The sequence below is a fragment of the Gordionus sp. m RMFG-2023 genome, chromosome 1 (assembly GCF_954871325.1).
Source record: "Gordionus sp. m RMFG-2023 chromosome 1, tfGorSpeb1-WG-v2, whole genome shotgun sequence".
NCBI classification, from domain to species: Eukaryota; Metazoa; Nematomorpha; class Gordioida; order Chordodea; family Parachordodidae; genus Gordionus; species Gordionus sp. m RMFG-2023.
The window spans coordinates 29,363,334-29,385,388 of record NC_088775.1 but is presented as its reverse complement, the minus strand read 5'-3'; the positions used below and the strand labels follow the sequence as shown (position 1 = coordinate 29,385,388).

At 27.0% G+C, this 22,055-nt stretch overlaps 1 protein-coding gene and 1 long non-coding RNA gene across 2 annotated transcripts; both read right to left on the bottom strand.

The window, feature by feature from the left end:
- Nucleotides 1-628: 628 nt before the first annotated feature.
- LOC135922289 (uncharacterized) lies at nt 629-1,430 on the bottom strand. Its single transcript, XR_010570828.1, has 2 exons — nt 1,247-1,430; nt 629-759 (listed from the first exon to the last, which is right to left on the bottom strand). It is a non-coding gene; the product is annotated as an uncharacterized LOC135922289 (long non-coding RNA).
- Nucleotides 1,431-18,187: 16,757 nt separating this feature from the next.
- On the bottom strand, nt 18,188-19,552 carry LOC135923934 (forkhead box protein J3-like). The gene has a single exon (XM_065458957.1). The coding sequence runs from the start codon at nt 19,550-19,552 to the stop codon at nt 18,188-18,190; it is 1,365 nt and encodes a 454-aa protein (XP_065315029.1).
- Nucleotides 19,553-22,055: the final 2,503 nt, after the last annotated feature.

Genomic DNA, 22,055 nt, shown 5'->3' with positions numbered 1-22,055 from the left:
AATTTGAGTCTTTTCTTTAAAAATATGTTCATAATTAAATAGTAAAATGTGATGTGTTATAAAATTATTAAAAAGATAAAAAAAATGTATTATGCAGCATAAATTTACAAAAAAAAAACTTTCCCCAGTATGCAAACTAAACAATATTTTCACCTCAAGGCATACCCCTCAACACGGGCTGACCTTTTCTGTAAAAATATTTTCCCTTCACATCATTGCATACCACACAAATAATATAATAATTGCAAATAAAACTTCTTATAAAAATTTATAATTTAAAAAAAAATATATATATTAAATATAAAGATTTCATAATTTGAAAAAAAAAATATTATACACCATCTAATGTATCATATAAATTCCTATCCAATTTATATATACACTAAATGCAGACACTAAATCAAAATAACTATCCACATCTAACATTATAGATATTATTCTGACTTCATCATACTTCAAATTCTCATTCATAATTAAATATATCATATGTTACCTATACAATATATTAACATTATAAATAATAATTCATAGTTAAATATATCATATGTTACCTATGCAATATATTAACATTAATTAATAATAAATTATCCCATACATATTCATCCCTTTACAAACCCAAAATGCATAATTAAATAATACACACTTTATTACAAAAGTCTATATCCATATATATTTTCATAAATTTCACATATTTAAATATTTAACAATCCTTTCTGTCCTGCTGTTCATGAGGTCTTTCAGCTTCCTATGACGGAATACCTATAACACCATTCAATGAGTTTTAAGGCATCCCAAATAATGATCAAAATTAGATGTACCATATACATCTAGACATAAGATAATATACCAAATATTACTGTCTTAAATTCCTGATCTTATTTCCATATTTCTGCCTAATACTCATTACCTACTTTCAATCTTACATTTTTTAAAGTTAAATATAAAAGTATAGAAATTTTTAAACTCACGTATCTGTATAGTTTTTAGTACATTGCATGGTTAAAATTTTTCATATAATATTTATACAAAAATTTTGTTTTTACCTTTAAAATACCGAATAACCCTGGAATCGAAACTATCCTATAGTCATCGTGCACCAATTTCAAAAACCTCTATATCAAACCATAAATATTACAAACCATATCCCATAACACAAAACAAACCATAATTTCATAATAATAAGACTCAAATTTATTTTTTAAAAACATCAACAACAATCTCTATACATTAACATAAAAAAATATACCAAAATTTAATATAATTATTATCCATTTCTTCATCTCCCAAAGGTTCACAGCTGACATCTTATTCAATATTTTCCCATCTCCCACTAGGGGTTTTTCCTAACAATGAAATACACCCCGTGATCATCATCTCCTCTTCTTCCCCCAAGGAAAACTTAATTCCCCTGTCAGAAAATAACTGACATTTTATGTATTATATTAAATTTATTTCTTCTTTTTTCAACAATTACAACACTGAATCTCGGCTAAATGGGTTAGCTCTGTTAAATATACACAGAGATTTGGTTCCAAAGACAAACGAAATAATTAAAAATCTTGTATTTGATAAGAAGTTAAAAAAAACTTGTTAATTTAATTATTTTCTAGTCAATATTTTAAACTACTATTAGTATTTTCAATAAAAAAAATTATATTCTACTTATATTGTATGAGAATTTAAACTGAGGCTAGTTTTTAAAGCAAATTTTATAAAAAAAATGACATTACATTTTATTTCAACTTTACATATAAATAAACCTTTACATTTAAAAAAACTTTATTAAATATAATATACCTAACTTGAAATAATAAAAAAGAGGCTTGTAATATCCTATCCATAAGCACGAATTAGTAAATAATAGTTAAAAATAGAAATATAATTATTATTAAATTATTCATAATTTAATAGAATAGCTAAATAAGACCCGGCCAAAGGCCGGGGGAAAGTGGCCGAAGGCCAGGTAAAAGGGGTTTGGGGGCGAAGCCTCCAAAAAATTTTCCCCCCCTATAAGAAAATCCTGGATACGCCACTGTATCTAGTATCAATTATTTTATGTTGTAAATATAAATTGCATTTTATGGGAATTAACTTCCCACGCGTTATTAATAAGTCTATTACGATTTTTATGGAATCAGCTCTTCCAAAATAAGACCAAATTCTCTTCTGAGCAGCATTCTTTAGAGGAATCGATAAAAATTTTAAGGTGATCTTATTTATAGGTTGCAGTCAAAGGCCTTTCCACCATATCAGAGATTGAACATATTTTGCAATTTTCTATATTCCCATGTTTTCCCAAAATTTCTCTTTGAATAAAATTCTGAGAGATTGTTAAATACGATTCTTCTTCAGTGAAACTTTTATAGCGATACACTTTTGTAAATGTCGTTTATTGCGAATAAATTTTATAGTGAAACTTAGGCGGGTGAATTTATTTTAAAAAAGAGAATACATTCTTCATAAACAATGGGTGAATGGGAGAGTTAGTTAAAAAGCAGCCTATTACAAACATCTAACTCAGAAGTTACACACCTGGACCAACCTCCTTAACTGTGTTAGGATTAAGGCGGAAAGAGTTCCCCAAAAAAAGTTGTAGTTTTAGTAAATTCCTACGATTTTTTACAATTTTTGTATATAGGTGATTTTTGTCCCTCATTTTCCATTTCTGGAGAATATATGTGTGGGTATTTTAGCTCATGCTTTTATGTACAAATATTTAATACAAATCAAATCACATAATTCATTCATAGTATCTTTATTAAAGACTTACACGTCTCCAGACAGGGTTGCGTCGGAGCCTAGATTTAATAATTTTATTATAATTTAAATATACCTCTTCATATAGCTAAAAAAAAACAATTAGAATAAGATTATTCTAAGCATAGACGTAGTCAGGATTTTGGAGAGGAAAAAAATATTATTAGGTTGGGGTTTTTCCCATGAATTTTATTGGAGGTCCTTAGGCCCACTTATTATAAGCCTATGGCTTATAAAAATAATATTAAGTTTTCACTTTTTTTCAAAAAAAATTTTGAATTACAGTCGTTATTTTAAAAAGTTATTAACTTTTACTAATTTTTCTTTCAAATTCTTCTTCATAGTGATATTGGATACATTTTTGGGGGAGTGGGGCGTGTGTGAGGGAATTTTTTTTATTAGCTAATGATATTTATGAAAACAGTCAAATTTAAGAAAAAGGGGGGGGGGGGTGATTTATCCTTGCCCTTCCCTCTGGCTCGGCCTATGATTCTAAGGAAGAATGTTTTGATAAATTAATATGATCATAAATAAATTTCCTTAAAATATTGTGGATATTTTTTTTGCTTATTAGCGTTTTATTTTAGTTAACACCTCCACCCCCCCCCTCTCATTATATAAACTTTTTTGGTCTTTCTTCTAAAAATATTTAAGTTAGAGATCTGCAGAGTTGTCCGGCCCATACCCTAGCCCTATTTAAAATAATCGGGTTCGGGCCGAACTTATTATTTTTAATAAAAAATTTGGGCCGGGTCGGGTCGGACCTTAGAAATTTTTTAAATTATCTAAATTTATCAATTTTATATTGAATTTTTTATGTAAAACAAAAATATTTGATTTTATTTATTGAAACTAAACGACATATAACATTTTATTTATTTTGAGTAATTATAAAAATTAATTTCTATATTTAAAAAAATTTCGGGCCGGGCTTGAAAAATTAGGCCCGATGCAGATCACTAATTTAAGTCATCTCCTGAATTAGTTTTTTTTGCTATCATTAATTAAAATAAACATTGAATATATTTGTAACGAATTTTTCTTTCCAATTTCAAATTATTTTCTAATTTTTAGTCCATTTTTGCTGGGGAATCGGTGTGAATATATAATATGATGTATATTTGCATATTTTATGTAAAGAGGATTTTTTCTCAATTTTATTTTATAATTTTCGTTTCGTGTTAATTATGTCAGTAGGACTTATATCAGAGCATCGTTAAGATCGGGCAGCTAATCTTTTAACCTGTTTAAAATCGAATGGAAACACTCACTTCATGTTCAATATAATTTAAGAAAATTAATCCTTTTTTTCATATCTAGTTTAAAACCCGATTTGTTTACACAGTTATGAACCCTTTATTTTTAAAATTAATTAATACCAAATTTAATTGAATTAAAGAATGTTTATTTTAATTACATAATTACATTATGTTTTGATGGTTTTATATCACGAATTCCAGGTAATTTATTTTTTATAAATCAGAATTAAAAAAATATAAAATAATAATATTTTAATGACCACTTCAACAAAACTATCTCTGATGTATAAAAGTATAACAACGACACGTGTATATCATATCAAACTTTATTTGCAAAAGAATCATGTTATCATAAATATTTTTTATTGTATAACAATAATGATTGTGAACATTTTTAACTGAAGATGTTTATTATATATTATACACTTAAGTAAAATTTTATAATATTTCTTTTTTTTTTATCCTTATGGGTTTTTTATATTTATAATTGCTCTGACAATAATCTCTTCATACTCTGTCAAACGCGCGTGAGAAATTACCTAGCTAAATAAAGCTTTCTTCTTAGCAAGTGGTATTTTGCCTTTACATCAGGAGAAGAGGCATAACTTTTGAAGAACTCCAAATCTAATAAAATTAATGATATAATAGATCATTTTTAATAAGAGAAGTGCATTCTACAAATTTATGCTATATAAACATCTTTTTATGTAATCCTATAATAGGATTAAATTTTAAGAAGAAAAAAAAACTTATATACTATCTTTTTCGGAATTTATTTTCCTTAAGAAAAATGATTTGCATGGGGCTCCTGTGAGAACAAATAATTAAATGAAATGTAGAAATAAATTTATATTATAATAATAAAAAAAAATATTTTTACATAAAAATTATTTATAAAAAATTTATTTATTTAAAAATAATAAAGAATTTTAAATCATATTAAGGAATAATCTGATAAAAGTTCCCCGAACTAAAATTATGTAAAATGCAAAAAGGATACAAATTTTTACATCCATTAACTGATTTTCCAAAAAAAATTGTTATTTCAAGTGTTGGTATGGTTCATGGGTTACTGTTCTGGATCGAGAGTAACCTCTTGGATGAAGTTAAAGTTGAAGGGTTGGGATATGGAATAGGGTAGGATCATTTTTAAAAAAATCTTTCATTATGAAATATATTTTTTTTTTCTTTAAAAAAAATCTCGTTTTATACTTTTCAATAGTGTTGTAATTTACATATTATGATTAATGAAAACAAGGATGAGGGGAAATGCCTACAAAGTTTTCAACTGAAGGTCTCTTTATTTTTAAAAATATTATAAAAGTGTAATGTTGGTAGGGTTGTTAAGATGCCCGGTTAGGGTCGATTTTTAATTGGCTATCTTTATTGGGCCCTTTTTTAAAATAGACTCAAATTGAGCATTTTAACAACACACCATGTCAAAGATTTTTTGCTCAAAATTTTCGGCATTTTTTATTTTGACAAGAAAATACCCCTTATACTTAATTTAGTTCTTTGTAAAAAAAGTAGATAAATTATTCAATTTCAAATATATTAAAGATTAGGTACCAACTTGTCAATTTTTTTTGTCAATAGTTTAATAAATTAATACAAATAATAAGCGTGTGTGAGGCGCGTAATCCAGCCCCCTATAGCAAATTTGCTTGTTTCGTAAATATCACATTAAGCTAATAAAAATTACCCACTTACACCCTCCCTCCTTACCTAAAAGAATGTATATAATATATCACTATAAATTGAAAGAAAAATTAGTAAAAGTTAATAACTTTTTTAAATAACGACTATAATTCAAAATTTTAAGAAAAAAAGCATTTTAATAAAAAAAATGAAAATCTAAATTATTTTTATAAAAATCTAAAATAGTCAAAGGCCTACAATAAGTGTACCTAAAGATCTCCAATAAAATTTATAAAGAAAACCCCCACCTAATGGGGCTTCCCCCACCCTTAGAAAAATTTGAAGAGCCTATGACGTATGTATATCATTCAATTCAATTTTTAAGGATTCCAATGCTTTTTATACTTATATCATAATATAAAACTCTCATGGTCATGAGATGGTATTACAAAAGTTTTATATTTTCTGAAATATGAAAAAAATTGCTGTAGAAATATAAAAATAGCTAAAAAAAATATTTTGCTAGCCGAAGGCTCGCAAACTTTGACCGGGATTGTTGGTTTAGTTACCCCCCCCCCCCCCCCTATTAATTCTTATAATTACTTTATATAAATATTAAGAAAATCGGTAACGTTTTATCATTTCAAAATAGGTAACACACATGGAAGTGATTAATAATGAATGATGTTGATTTATTATTGGATAAAAATAAAACATAAAATCAAGGTAAGGATAGAAAGAAATTTACAAACTAGATTTTTGAATAAATCTTTAAAATTTATTTTAAAAATATAAAAATATAACTGTTTCTCAAAATTATTATTTATATATTAAAAACGTTAAGATGCTATTTAAAAATATTGTGCGGGAGAAATTTAAAAATTGAGGTAGATTTTTACGGTAGGCTTCCTATTGCGGTAATTTTGCAGAAGTGAGATGTCTGCGTATAAATTAAAAATTGCGGGAGTCTCCCGCTGATGGGAGGAGACCTGGCAACCTTGCTCATATGACCCTTTTGGCAGTACATGAGGTAGTAGGAATGATTAATAAATATTTTTATAAGTTAAATTAGGGGTAGACGATAAGGTAAAATAAACGAATATTTTTTCCAGTCTGAATCATAAGTCTCAGAATTATCATCATCATCAGATAAAGAAACCAAATGTTGTATTAGTATAAATATTTTAATTAAATAAATTTACAATTCTCAGAATCTATCAAATCTTTAGATTCTTTAGCCTCTAGGTCACGTGTAATAATTACATCCCCCGTTTTAGTCATCTTATAAATATTTCGAAACTTCACCATTTCTTCAAAAATTGGACTTAAATTTAAATGGTAAAATTTACAGATATCCTTGATATCATTTAACGATTGACTTTTTCGCCATTCCCTTTGGTGTAAAAAATGATGTTTGATTTCAAAATTTCATCGATTCATCATTAAATCTTTCATTAAACTGCATAATAATCAAATCAAGTGCAGCATAAAACACACTGGTTTTAAAGCTAAAATAAAATATTATATTTAATGATGAAAGTATATATACCTCTCCTTTTTGGATTGTACTGTTTGAAGACTAGAACTTTCAAAATCAAATGGTAGATTTCTCTCCTTAAAATCTTGTGCCTTTGAAAATACATCCAAAAATTTAGAGTAATTATCTACTAGGATTAAAAAATAATAATTGATTTATTGTAAACCCTACTTCGAAATGGTTTGCAATTTTGTACAAGCCAAGCTTGTTATCAACAATATTTTATTCAAAACACAAAGTGATAAAATAAAATAAAATTTTTCTATTCTAAATAGCACTAGCCATAGTGAAAGTAGCAGGATTTTCAGAATCCTTTAAATTTGTCAACAACTAGGAATTTGAGGGGTAGATTCATGGAGCCAAGTTTGGATACTATATTCTTTTTAATATCGAGGCCAGTTGTATTTTCCGTACAATATATGTCAATCAGTCTTTCAAGGGGCTAGGCGTCTCGCTATTTTTAATATATCTTACTAACAAAGCTATTACTTCTGATTTCGAAACATCATATGAGCCATCAACTATAATTGAAAAGTACCTGTTTTAAATTCACCTCTTTTTGATTTTTTTATAACCATATTTTTCATGGTTTCAATGAGAATACTTGGTTATGGATGGATGTAGTAAAACAATAAAAGAATTAAATTTAAAAAAAAAATTTTTTACTCAAATTTTTAGATGCAGTTGCTTCGGACTCCCTCCCTCCGTTGTAGAGGCCACTGCTCCACGCATTTTATGTTAAAAATTAGCTTTACCAATAAGTCTTCTAATAAATTGAATCATATTGAAGTTTATTTTTTCTTCATGATCTTAAGCTAAAAGTGTTTTCTAGCGGCATTTAGATGAGAAATTAAAAATACAAATAAATTACAGAGTTTGAGGATTGAATATAATCCATTTTTTTTGATAGGATTAATCGTTATTTTTGATTTATTAAGGTATATTTTCTTTAAATTTATAACTTATTTCTACATATTAATATTAAAAGATTGATTTTATATGCTTATCAATGTCAGATTAGAACATTCAATAAAGATTTTACTATGGTACCGGTCCCTTGTGTTGTTTATCATTATCCCCATTGCTGATAATAATCTGATCATAATTATGTCATTAGCTTTTATACTATTTGATCCGCCGATTATATATCAGAAATGAGGAAAAAATGTCATCTCATATTAAATAGGGAGAAATTATAGCATTAATCCCGGTGGTCCTAGTTGAATGATTCAATTTATAAATTTTGATGTAGAGGTTATTTTTGAAAATTGATATTACTCATATATGATAAGAATAGAATAAGCCAAAATATACATCTGATAATTTATCTTCATAAAATGATTTTACATTTATTTAGGGATGTTTTAACAAAAGTAAATAAGTTTTCAAGGACTCAAAATTTACGAAAAAATTTAGCCGCAAAAATCATAACCCTCTTAAAGATAAGTTCTATACAACATCTGTCAACTCGATTCTTCTTTATTTTATTCATGAATCTAATGAATTTATTTATAACACTTGATAGTTACTAATTCTACTAATTTTGCCCATTATAAATATCATTATTCAATCTGCGGCAAATACAGCCTACTGGCGATATTAATTCCTTAGTTTTATAATATTCTGTTATTGTGTTTTGATTCTTACCAAAATTTATGTGACATTATCTGCGAATGAACAATATTCATTATTAAAAGTTTAATATTGGTGATATTTTTTATAATAATATTTTCCATATATAATTTGAAATTTTCCATAATTATTTTTGTTACATAGAAATTTGATAAAATATAAATAAAATTTGCAGCCAATATTATAAAATGCATATAAAAAGGCACCTTATGAAATTTAATTTTTGACAATTTTTATAGATTCTTAGCTAGTCTATGATTCTAAACATTTGGTGGGACAATATGTTATGGTATTTTTTCGCAGGACAGAAATTTATTTAGCAGGAGATGACGCAACATAAAGTAGGGTAGGTCTAATTTCAACTTCAAGCTAATCAATTGTCTCCTTCTTCCCTATAAATTATTTTAGAATATTTGAAAAATAAGGTATATAATCTGTATTGTACGGATTTTTTAATTTTTTTAACAATTAATTTTTTATTGCTATATTTTATTTAAAATTTATATTTTATACGTTATTAATACAAAATAATTAACTCTAACAAACTAAACCATATTGTTATATAATATAACGTAGTGTAAAATAATGAAATATATTATAAGGAACAATAAAATAAAAATTTTCTTAAATTTTTGTCATAAATTATTTTCCCTTGTTTAAGTAAAAATTTATATGTTCAGATTTTTAAAAAATATATAAACTCATTTTTAGATTTCTCCAAATTTTGAGCATATTTAGATTATACAGATAAAAAAATCATAAAAATAATTTGTTACTATTTAAGTTAGCAGCAAAAAAGAACGGTTAATTTTTCTACAAATATAAATATTTTACTTAGTATCCCTTAGATATTTAATAACATATAAAAATATCATTAAAAGCTACTATAATATAGTCAAATTTGGAAATTCGATCATATGACAATTTAAGACATATTTTAAGATTTAAAATTTATCAAAAGAACTTCAGATGTTAAATTTTATGTCTGCTCGGCGCAAATTATTTTTGATAATTTTTCCTGTTTTCTCAAAATATTTCAAATGTTTGTGTAAAAATAATAATTATTAATATATATTTTTTTAATGAATCAATTAATCTATTATATCTCTAGTATTAGATTCCAAAAAAGGATAAATTAAATTCTAAACCGGAAACTAACACTGCTGCCAAGGTTCATATTTGAAAAGATAGCTCAACCATGGAGATGGCAGAAAAAAATTAACTGGCGTCTCAATGTATGACAGGTCCCTTTTTCGCCATGCGCTTCTAGATAGAGTCTCCCAACTATAAACTAATCCACATAACCTCAGTATTTCGCAAACGTTAATTAAATTTAAGTGTCCAATTCTAAAATATATAAATGAAAAGTTTTTTTGGAATAATTATATTTGATTTTGAATTAGTTATGTTATTCCGGGAGTTATCGAAAAAATTTGTAGGGAGGGGTGATAATTGACCCAAGTTTTTACATCACCCAATTCTGGTAACCTTTTCATTAATGTATGCCAGTTCCCTCTTTACTTATTAAAATCTTTTAAGGATCGAGTTGTATGAATCAATAGTATCATGAGCATTTATGGTACCACATTTCCCTCTCCGATCTCACACTCTCCTCATCTTTATTTCTTTTAAAAAAATTTATTATTATGTATTTTTTTACACACAATTATATATTTTTTGAATTGATGAAAATAGGAAAATTAAGGACTACAAAGCAAAGACATTCAAACTCACCCAGATCTTTATTATATTAATCAATGTGTTATAAGGTAGATATTTTTGCCTACTATGTGTAAATTATTTATATATTAAAAAAATATGATTAAAATCTCAAAATTTAAGAACAAATCAGTTAATAGTACAATTATTAGTAGCGGCCAGGGCTAGTGGGCGCAATTTTTTCAAAATCATCATAGGTCCAAAAATAATTGTTATTTAAATTTACAAATACCATGAGATAGCCCAAACCCCTACAATCTTATACAATGGTAGTTCTAAAAAAGAAAATTATAGTTATTGGTTTAAGTTTAAGTAATGAGAGGGGATTTATTTTTAATGAAGTAATTTCTAAGCCATCAAGGCAGGGTAGATAACTAAAGCTTGTTTTGGTTCGATATAACTTTGTTATATCGATATATTTTTTAAATACTTGTAAATAATTATTTTATTCAGTCTCCCATATTTCCATGGACATGTTTTTTAATATAAATAAACCAATTAGATAAAAATAATTCATATAAAAATGACAAAATATGACATTATTTGAATTATAAAATAAGTGCAAAAATTTTAACAAATTATTTTATTTTTTCCTAATTCTATTGCATTATAGCATAGGTGATATAAATTTATATAGTAGCCAATGTACCTTATTTTATATTATTACATTTTGTAAGCATAATTTGATTGATCCGACTAGCCCTATATTTTAATGCCCCCTAATATTGTGGTGTAATACATTTTGATTTTTACATAAAATACATATTTGTTCATAAAATATATTAAATAACCAAGGGGTATAAATTATTTTAGACTCAAATATACATATTATACAATGCTATTACTTATTTAAGAATTTCTAAATATGTCTGGTTTTAAGATAAAATTCACTGATCCGACAAGTCCCTTGCGTCGATTACCCATGGCCTTCCCTACGCCTCTATTCCAAAAATATATTTTACTCCCTACCCCTTTTAGGAGCCTATTGCATATTCTCTAAATAAAAGATGTATGGTGAGAAAAGACACCCCCCCCCCCCCACAGATAGAAGTCTGTAGAATAATTGAAAAATATGTTTAAGATTATTGATAAAATACGTATGATGTAAAAATATAAGCAGTGCTAAAACAATGCTACTTGGAAATATTGGTAAAATTGTAACGATTACAATGCCAAAGGAAAATATTAGTAAAATTATAACAATTTTTCCGAACCAATCAGCATTCATATGATATACTATTTATTAGGCTTTAGTGCCAATAGATTTTTCATTTTACTCTAAGAGGTATATGAAAAGACGTGTATTTAAATTAAACTGACAATTTTCAAAAGAAAAATACCATCAAATGATAAACTTTGTTCCTTTCTTTCTACGACAAATAAATTAAATAACAATTTTACAAGATGGCGAAATTCAGTGATGTCATTTGTATAATTGTAACTTTATGAAATATTTATATATTATTTTGTTTATATTGAATTTTAAGAAATTACAGCAAATTGAAACCATTCTTTTATTTTACCATACTCTTTACTATATAATTTTTATGACTTTCCGAGATATAAAAATTGGTTAAAACTAAGCTATGATGCACCGCTATTTATAATATGTAAAATTTGACATAACTTTTTATGGGGGAGATTAGATAAATAATCCATTATAAATTACCCTTGCATATCACCATAAATATTATTAAGTTAAGTTGGTTAAAGAACATTGAAAAAGGTATACCAAAAAAAATAATTAATATACCTTTCCCACCTGTCAATTATATATATTTTTCCATAAACATTTATAATACATAAGATTCAAATATCTTTTTTTTTAAATAATAAATGGAGTATGAAATTATATATTTGTGTTTTATTTAATATATTATATAACGAATGGAAAATAAGGTGATCCTAAATTCCTATTGTAAAGAACGGAATAATTGTATTATTTGTATATTATAAATTAAAATATTCGATTGTTAAAATCTCATATGCTTTCGAACACTTTTTGATTATCAAAAATATATAATGAGAGTGAGGGAAGAGTGTCTTATAGCCGGTGGTCATTCTTAAAATACTAAAAATATATAAATTATTTTTTATTTAAAAAAATTACTTTCCATTTAATATATCCTTTTTTAAAAAATCACAATTATTTTATTAGAATGTTTTGCAAGGGATCATTTTTCTCAATATAAAAAGGGAAAACGAATTAATGGATCAATGGATAACCTATTTTATAGAAAATTTTAAATGATTAACTTTATATAGGTATGATCTAAAGTTAGTCTGGTAAAAACTTAAAAAATTAATATAGTAATATAAATGGATTTTGATTGACGTTTAATTAAATTTCGTAGAATTGTTGTTTGGTTATAGAATATTTGTTCATTAATTAAATTGCAATGACATGTTTTAAAGGAAATATTGTTTTTCCGGTTCTTTAATTTGAATCGATTCCTAGGGTTCGAGGATCTAATCACAGTACTAAACTCTCCAAAAGCAAATAAACTAAACTAAAACAAATAAATAAACCTCTAGAGTAAATGACATAACATTTTAACAACATTTATAATAAAATAAACATACTAGTGACAGATAAATAATTTTAAAAAAGGTACTTTAATCAGATAAATGAGCGTGTAACTCCCAAACATTAATATATTAAACAAAATTATAGCTATACACCTCCAATTAGTGTTGATAAGCGACTTGATCTTAAAAAACGCTAACCCAATATATTAGCCAAAAATTTTATGTAAGCCTGGAGATTTTGTTCATTGATGACAGAAAAGTTTGGACACCATCTATTATTGAAATCTCGAGCCTTGAAAATTTATTTTGGCTAAATTTAAAATTACCAAAATGGAGCCGTTTAACAACACTATCTCTAATCAATTTTTTAAGCTAGATATTTTTAAGTAAAGTTCATTTTTTTCTTGGTGTTAACTAACCACACTTTTTTATTTAAATAATTCCTGGCTGATATGAATTAAAAGGTATAAGTAAATATAGAGACTTATCTAAACCAACCCGAATTTTTTTTTATCTGGACCCGGACCTCAGAGCCTGTCTTAAATTAATATTAATAATAGAAATAGTATTTTAAATTATGATTATTATGGCCACTTATCGTTTTCCTATATTAATTATTATTAAATGGTTTTTATATATTGCTAAATAAAATATGTTCCAACAGGGAATCTATCTATATAAAATATTATAATTTGAATACATAATTCTTAGCTAAGCAAAAAATATGTGAACTATATTTTTGTTTAACAGCCTTATTAAATAAATTTTTTATTTTACTGGATTTAATCATTTGAATATGTACATTAACACAGTATAAACTATAATATATATATTTGAGATTTTCAAGAAAAAATAATTTGATAAATAAAAATTTGAGGATGAAGTGTCTAGGCAACCTCTATAACCACCTTCGGTCTTCCCCTGCCCCCTAATTTAATTTCATAAAAACGGTTAATTTTAAACGTCAATTTTTTTATCGCTAAATTAATTACCACCCACTTAATTATTATTTTCATATATCCCATATTCCTTTTGGTTTCGTGATGCACAAATTTCACTTAATTACTTTGCGCAAAATTAATTAGTCGCTTATTAATAATGCACTCTTCTATATCTCAATTTTCGCTCGTTTTGCTTCAGATTTTTAATATATTTTTTATCTTATCATTTTTTGAATTATTCATCATCGCGCCTTCACATATTTTTGCATTATATAATAAAACCTATTTGATGACAGAAGCCCAACGTCTTTATTTTCGTCGATCCATAACATGACTTTATTTCCTTTGTTTAATTCGGGTCAAATTTGATAAATTTCGCGTTATCCATTCGCGCTTCTTTTCATCAATTTTTATTTTCACATCTGGATATAAGTAGCCTTAAACATTCGCATTTGCGTTATTTTAATCAATTTTTTCATTTTCCCATCTGTTAAATTGATATATTTTTCTCACACGTAGTCGCGCCATTCACTCAAATTATTTGCTTTACATTCTAATATTTGGCAGTAGCTTTATTAATGACCGCTTTGCGATATTATAACTATGGCCACCCCCTTTGAACCCAAAATTTGCCCTTCCTGTCTGAAGCTTATACATTTAATAAATGATGGTAAATTTTATATTCATGGACAAATTATTAACAGGTGCTCTCATTCAAAGCTTTTACCTCTCTCCCAGAACGCTTCCCTGCTTCCCAGCCCTTTCATAGAACTCTCTTTAAATCACGTTTCTAATACATCTTTCTCAGGCGTATTCCTCAATACCAGAAAACCTAACATCATCGAGAATTCCCAAAGGTGCTAAGTTAAAAGTGGCTATCTCTCTGATTTCATCTCCTCTATATTGAAAAACTTTAATCGTGAGACGGAAGGGTTTAAATTCCTATTTTTCGGCTATAATACCTTTAAATTACCTGATAAATCCTTAAGAATTTTTTTAAATCAACAAATAAAGATGCCTTCTGAAACGTTTCTCCCATCTACAAAAGTATAAGGGTCTCACAATTTTTTATAACAAAAAAAAGCTTCTCCTATTGAGCTTAACCAAAGTTATTTTAAAAAAATCAACTGTTTAAATATTAAAGGTGCTCTTAAATTGGCCTCTTCTTATGATTCACTAGTTAACCACTCAAATGAGACATACATAAAACTCCTTTCAAAACACCCTTCTACCACTTCAACACCAATCATCCAACAACCTTATTCTCATTATGCTTCCGATTTCACTTCAGACGAAGTAAGGAAGACAATCCTAACTTTCCATCGAGATCACGGCCTAGATGGGGTCAAAGCCATATTCCTCAGGACGCAATTTCTCCATTGATCATCTCAAAAATTTCCATCCTTCTTAAAATCACAAACTTGTGCAACCGAATCATATGGTGATGTTCCCAGCTTTGTCTCCCCCTTTCTTTTTGCCAGACTTATAGCTTTACAGAAGCCTAACAAAGATATCAGAACAATAGATATTGGTTCAACTTTCCCCACAAAAAATACTCTCAGCCTAGGTCATCCAAAAAGGTGATCCCCTAGGATCCCTTTTATTTAGCCTTACATTCAATAATATAATTCAAACCATTAATTCAAAATGCACACATTTACTCCACGTTTGGTATTTAGGCGACAGAATTATTAGTGGACCTCAATTGGAAACCAATAAGGCCGTACACATTATCAAGAAAATGGGATGCGTTTTTTGTCTTATTCTCCTTTCTCCACTCTACACTTGATATCATTCATAAGCTTGGTGACCACTTTGACTTGCTACCCTCGCATAAGTCATTCTTCCTCCTTAAAAACTTCTTTAACATTCCACGTATACTATATACCCTACGCTCATTTTTAAATATCCTATCCCTCTCAGTATTTATGAAAAAGGAAGAAAAAGATCTAACCGAAAGTATTTTTAATCTAAAATTTAATGAAAAAGCTTGGGCTTTCAGGCTTTATTACCCACCAAAAGTTGTGAATTAGGGATTCTATCTCCCATCGATCTTGGTCTCACTTCCTTTATTTCGAGCAGTCTACTTTCTAAACCTTAGATGATGCTATCCTGCTATGCAGCGTCTACATGCAGGATTCACTGGATGCAAGCCCCCTTCAGAAACCTATGCCTACTCCCCTAAAAAATTTTGACCACCTTCAGTGGCGATATTCTTACATTATTAATCACACCTTTTTAATTATAATGGTACTCCCTTCATAAAAAAGAATAACTTCAATTATTTTAGCTCTACTACCAATATCTATTGTGAATATAAAAGAGTTATTTTTAGGATCATGAATTTAATTGAAGCCCCCCCCCCCCTATCTACAATGAATGAAATATTATAGTACATTGTTTGGCATGAATATGATTTAGAATGTCTAACCCTTTTAAATTTGCTAAGAGATTCAAATTTATAGCTTATTTTTATAACATATTGATAGAAAGGAGATTATATTTTACCAACTAACCAACGATGCGCTAACCCATGCAATAGGAATTCGCCTAAATTGTACAATAACCTTTCCTCACTTCTGCGGATCTCACATCCGCAAGCATACTGGAGAAGGCTTTTCTCTCAGACAGAGACTATCCTTAAAGCGAATCAAAGTTTCAATGGCAGTCTTCTCTCCACAGATCTTCTCTAGACCCACCTTTTCTTCCTTATTCTTATCATTTTACACTTTTCACCTTTATATTATTTAATTTGGAATATTTTTTTATCATATATAAATTTTGTGTTGACATATTAATATTAATAATAAAAATAATATATCAAAAAAAATACACAATATACAAGCTTTTAAAAATATAAAAATATTATATTTATTTAATTATCAAGTTAATTTTTTAGTGGCATTTGTCTATTAGGAAGCCCCCGGTCTTGGCTACCCTTTATATTTATTCAGAATATTGGGCCTATAATATATTTTTGTTTATACAAAAAATTATCCATTACATTTTATATCAATAATAATTTATAACTATTTTATAAAGCTTTTTAAATTTAGTATTTTTATTATTTAAGTAATACGTGTTTCTGTTTTATATATAGTTGTATAAAATGTATTTATTTTATAAAAATGTATAATATCATATCATGTATATTTTAAGCTAAAAAAAGAAAGAAACTGATATTTTAAATAGGCAAATATATTTATATATACGTAAAATTGTAAATATAATAATATTTTATAATTAAATGACAAACGAAAAAATTCGTTTATTTTAAATAATCGATAAATAGTATACTGCTTCATAATGAACTTACCTACATACCTTTAATATTTCCAATAAAAAAGAGTTTTAACTTCATTTTCTATATTGTTTTTTTTATTACCCTTTAAAAAGATATAACAGGTATATGTATATAAATTAATAGTTATCGAATATGGTTTAGTAAAATGCACTATATGTTTATATATATAACAAACAATAATTTACGTTATTATTCGGTATTTTTATATTATAATATGGGCTTGATTTAATTATTTTTAAATTACATGGTAATAACTAATAACAGAGAATGCGATTTAAATTAATTAAATTTTACATAAGCAAAAAAAACGAAATTTTAAACAAATTTATGACTTAAAAATATCAATAATATCGCTTATAGAGAAGAGAACTTAATCTATCATCATTTAGGATATAGGAGAACTTCATAACAAAATCATTAAATTAATAATCAATTTATTTATCTCCTAAATCTGAATTATTTATATATTATAGTTTATATATTCTTTTTATAAGCATAAATTTAACAAAAAAATAATAATATTTACAAAGTGTTGAGACCGGGGAGAATCTAAGGTATATATTAAAATGACAATTGCTGCAAAAAAAATGGAAAGGGCTTGATTATTAAAGAATATCGAAGAGTATTTTTTATAAAATCTTTAATCGCAAAACTTTATTTATTAAATTTTCGAAAAATTTCTTATTTCTATTTTGCTTGAACATTACCCTGAGAATTTAAAATAGAAAATGATTTCGTTTGCTTATTATGAAGTTAAATATTAACAAGAAGATAATCAAAGTAAATTATCTTATATATTTGATTCGATTATCATATTTATTATTATTAATCACTCTTTGAGCTATTCGGTAAATATTTGCATTTTCGGACGTTAAGATGCTATGCGGTTCTGTATTAAGGAATCGATTGAAAAATGTGAAATGTTCGAAGGTTTGTCCGGCCGACTCGAATCGTATTTGAATGGCAATGGATTACAATGTAAAGCTTCAGAGGTAGAAGGATCAGACCAAGGGGCTAAGTGATAAAGGGGTAAAGTATTAAAGGATTGAAAGTTGGGCGTATGATGAAATCTGTTATCTTCGAGCCTATCAGCGGTAGGCGACAAAGATCGTTTCGAAGACGGTTCGGTTTTAATGATGCTCTCGATGGAGAAGCCTAAACTCTGTTTGATAACATTATGGCCTTCGTCATGCCTTTGACTTGGAGTGTGATCGTTTTTTAAAGTTGACAACGTTACTTTTGATACCTTCAATAAATGGTTTTCTCTGCGGCAGTCAGCATTCTTGCTATCGTGGTTAGATGATGATAAATGAGTAATGGAATGTGAACTACGATTATGAGAATAAGGACTCTGATTTTGTTGGATATGTAAGTTGGTATAACATCTCCCTTTAGCCACATTGCGGATATATTTTGTTTTGCGATCGTTTTTATAATTAGCGTCGCTTAACATTGATGGGGCTTTTGTATGAGACAATTGACGGGCAAGATACCGGCTTTGGTTCGAATTCCTCCAGTATTCTTTTTCCAATAAATTGTTAGTCAAAGATGACTGAGATGGTGTTTGATGAGGTGGCTGGTAAAGTCTTGGTAATTCATTTAAGTAGCAATAACAATAATAAGGCACACAGCTAAGATAAGGGTGACCAGTTGCTTGGCAATATTCCTCTCCAGGTAATGTTTTAGTTATCGAGTTCAAATCTTTAATCGTTGAAATAGTATTTACGTTCGATTTTATTTTGATAAAATTATCCGTCAAATCGCTAAAATACGTGGGAATGTTAATTTTATTTGCGGTTGAAATTGGAACAAATGAATCCATTTTATCCACCGTATTACCTTTGGCACCGAATTTAAAACGTTTTCGCCTTCGTAAAAAGCTTCCGTTCTCGAACATATTGCCGCACTTTGGGTGAAGAGCCCAATAGCTCCCTTTGCTTCCGCTACCAGCCCCAATATTTGCGGACGGAATAGTGGGCCCAACCTCATCTCTGGGAGAGTCTTGTCTTCTGGGAACCCTAACGAAGCAATCGTTGAAGGAAAGATTATGGCGGAGCGAGTTTTGCCATTTACGGGCGTTCTTGCGGTAATACGGAAACCGGGACATTATGAATTTGTAGATGTCACACAACGGTAACATCTTTTGGGGTGAGCTTTGAATTGCCATAGCCGTTAGACTTATGTAAGAATAAGGGGGCTTAGCACCGCCGTATGTTTCTCTTAGTGGTCGGGGCATTTTACGTTTATGGTATACTTTTTTAAAGAAATGATCAGGACTATGAAATATGATACATATTGAGTGATAACGTTTTTCCTTTTTGGATATACAAAAAAAAATAACAAACACTTCTTTTTTCTTTTTTAATATAAAATTAGGGTTTTTTTTAATGATTTTTAAGTATAAATAATAATAATAAATGTATGTATTATTTTAATAATTAGATTTTTAATTTTAAATATATGGCGAATTTTACATTATTTTATAATATTAAATAATTTTTTTTGAAAAAGTAAAATAACGTATAAAAAACCCTCCCATATTTTATTTTTGATCATCAACCTTTTTAAATGGATATTTTTCTTTCATTAGGATTATTTAGTATTGTTATGGTATTTTTTAATTATGCAATTTAATTTTTAAAAAATATGCTTTTTAAAAAATGTCTATTATTTTCTAGACTTTTTAAGTGTTTATGAAAATTCTATCCCTTTTTAAAAGAGATCGTCTTATATTTATTTATATCCTTCATCATTCTTATATAAACTTTGCAATTTATTGAATAATTATTGTATATATGTTTTATTTAAATTTAAATAAAAAAACATCTTTCATAATATATAATAAAGTAAATAATATATACTAAGTTATAATTTTTTATAATGTATAAAATATGATCTAATATTAGTATTATGTATATATAAAGAGTATATACAATATACATACCTATAGCATAGCAAATAAGATAGTTTAGTATAACTAGTAAATATAACAAATAGAATAAAATGATGGATGATATATTGTAAACAATTAATTTTTAAATATATATAATTTAAATAAATAAGTTGATTTTAAAAAAAAATATAATTTCCCTTTTTCTTCTTTCAAACAATTTGCCTTTAAAAAGTTAAAATATAATCATATGATTTTTGAGTGTTTTATCTTTTTTAAAAATTGTGAAATTTTAATTAATTTCCAAATTTTAATTAATTTCCAAATTTTAATTAATTTCCAAATTTTATCAATATATAAAATAAATTGAATTGATAATATATTACGTCGTAGAGTATTAAGAAATTTTATATAAACCTGTATTGTACTAGGGTATGACATAGAACATCGGCTTTTAAACCCCCCTCCAAGCTAATGATTATATTACATCCCCCCTCTGTTCCTCGAAAACTTTACAACTTCCTAGCAAATCTAAATTAGCAAAAAAAGAAATTAAAATGGAAGGGGGGGGTGAAAATTATCAAAAAAGGAAACCCAAGTCAAAACTAAGCCCTTCCCTATCCCCTTTAATTTTATTAATGACGATAACGACTTCATAAATATGTACCCCCCTCCAATTTCAGTAACGATCTTGCATCATATCTCTCTCCAATTAGATTTAAATCTTTACGCATATTGAATGTTTTGAATTTGCTACACTTTTTCCCAGCATTAGCAAAAAGATAAAAGAATTATTTAATAAAAATATTTTATTTAATAGCCCAAATGTTTTATTTAAACCAGGCTGATAATATTTTTCAGCGATCTATGAAGAGTATATTAAGCCAAGGAATAATTTTAGGAGATCAGGCTCCTACAAAATATTTTCTGACTCCCAAAACAGGTAAAAAAAAAATTTCAGGTATTTTTAAATAAGTGTAAAAAGTATAAATATTACAAAAATAATAATTAACCAAATTCAAGTCATTTACATTTATTACTAAATATTTATATTTCACTTTAATAGATTCGATATGTAAACATAATACCTAATAAATATTTTAGCTTATTTCGCAAATCACGAATCTCATTTAAAAGATGGCGAACTTAGATTTATTAGCGCATAAGAAAGAGATAACCGGAAGGGGGGTAACACAAGATTGAAAGTGTGAGGATGGGGTAGAGGGTAAGAATTTTTTACGGGGTGTGGGGGGGGGGGTGTAAAATTGTATTGGGGAGGAAGGTGAAGAAATCATTAGTTAAATTAATAATATCCTGTATTCGTAATTTTGAGACAACAGATTTAATAAATATTTTTTTAAAATTAAAATGATTTTAGAAAATCAAATTATATAGGAAGGCATTGCAAAATAAAATCTTTGCAAAGTACATATTTTTTTATTTCTCATTGTTTTTTACTTTTCATTTATAATTTCATGGTTCAGCATATTTTCCCATTTATAAATTTTGGAGGGTGGTTCAAATACTTGATTGACCCTCCCCCCCCCTCCCCCACATCACCTTAAATATTCAAAGGACTTTAGAGTAATTTACTTAAATTATACTTTATTTTTAAAGATCAATTTATAACCGATAATGTAAATTTTTTTTTTAAAAAAAAGACTAACATAGACACAATTATAAATGACAGCCATCCGTCATTTTAATTTTTTATATCTTATGTTAACTTTTATGAAATTGTGGACACAAATAAAATGAAAGTAGTACATTTTATTTATATATATTTTTATAATTTAAATTATAAAGTGTAAAAATAAAATTGACTTTAATTGCCTCGGGTGGACCATCA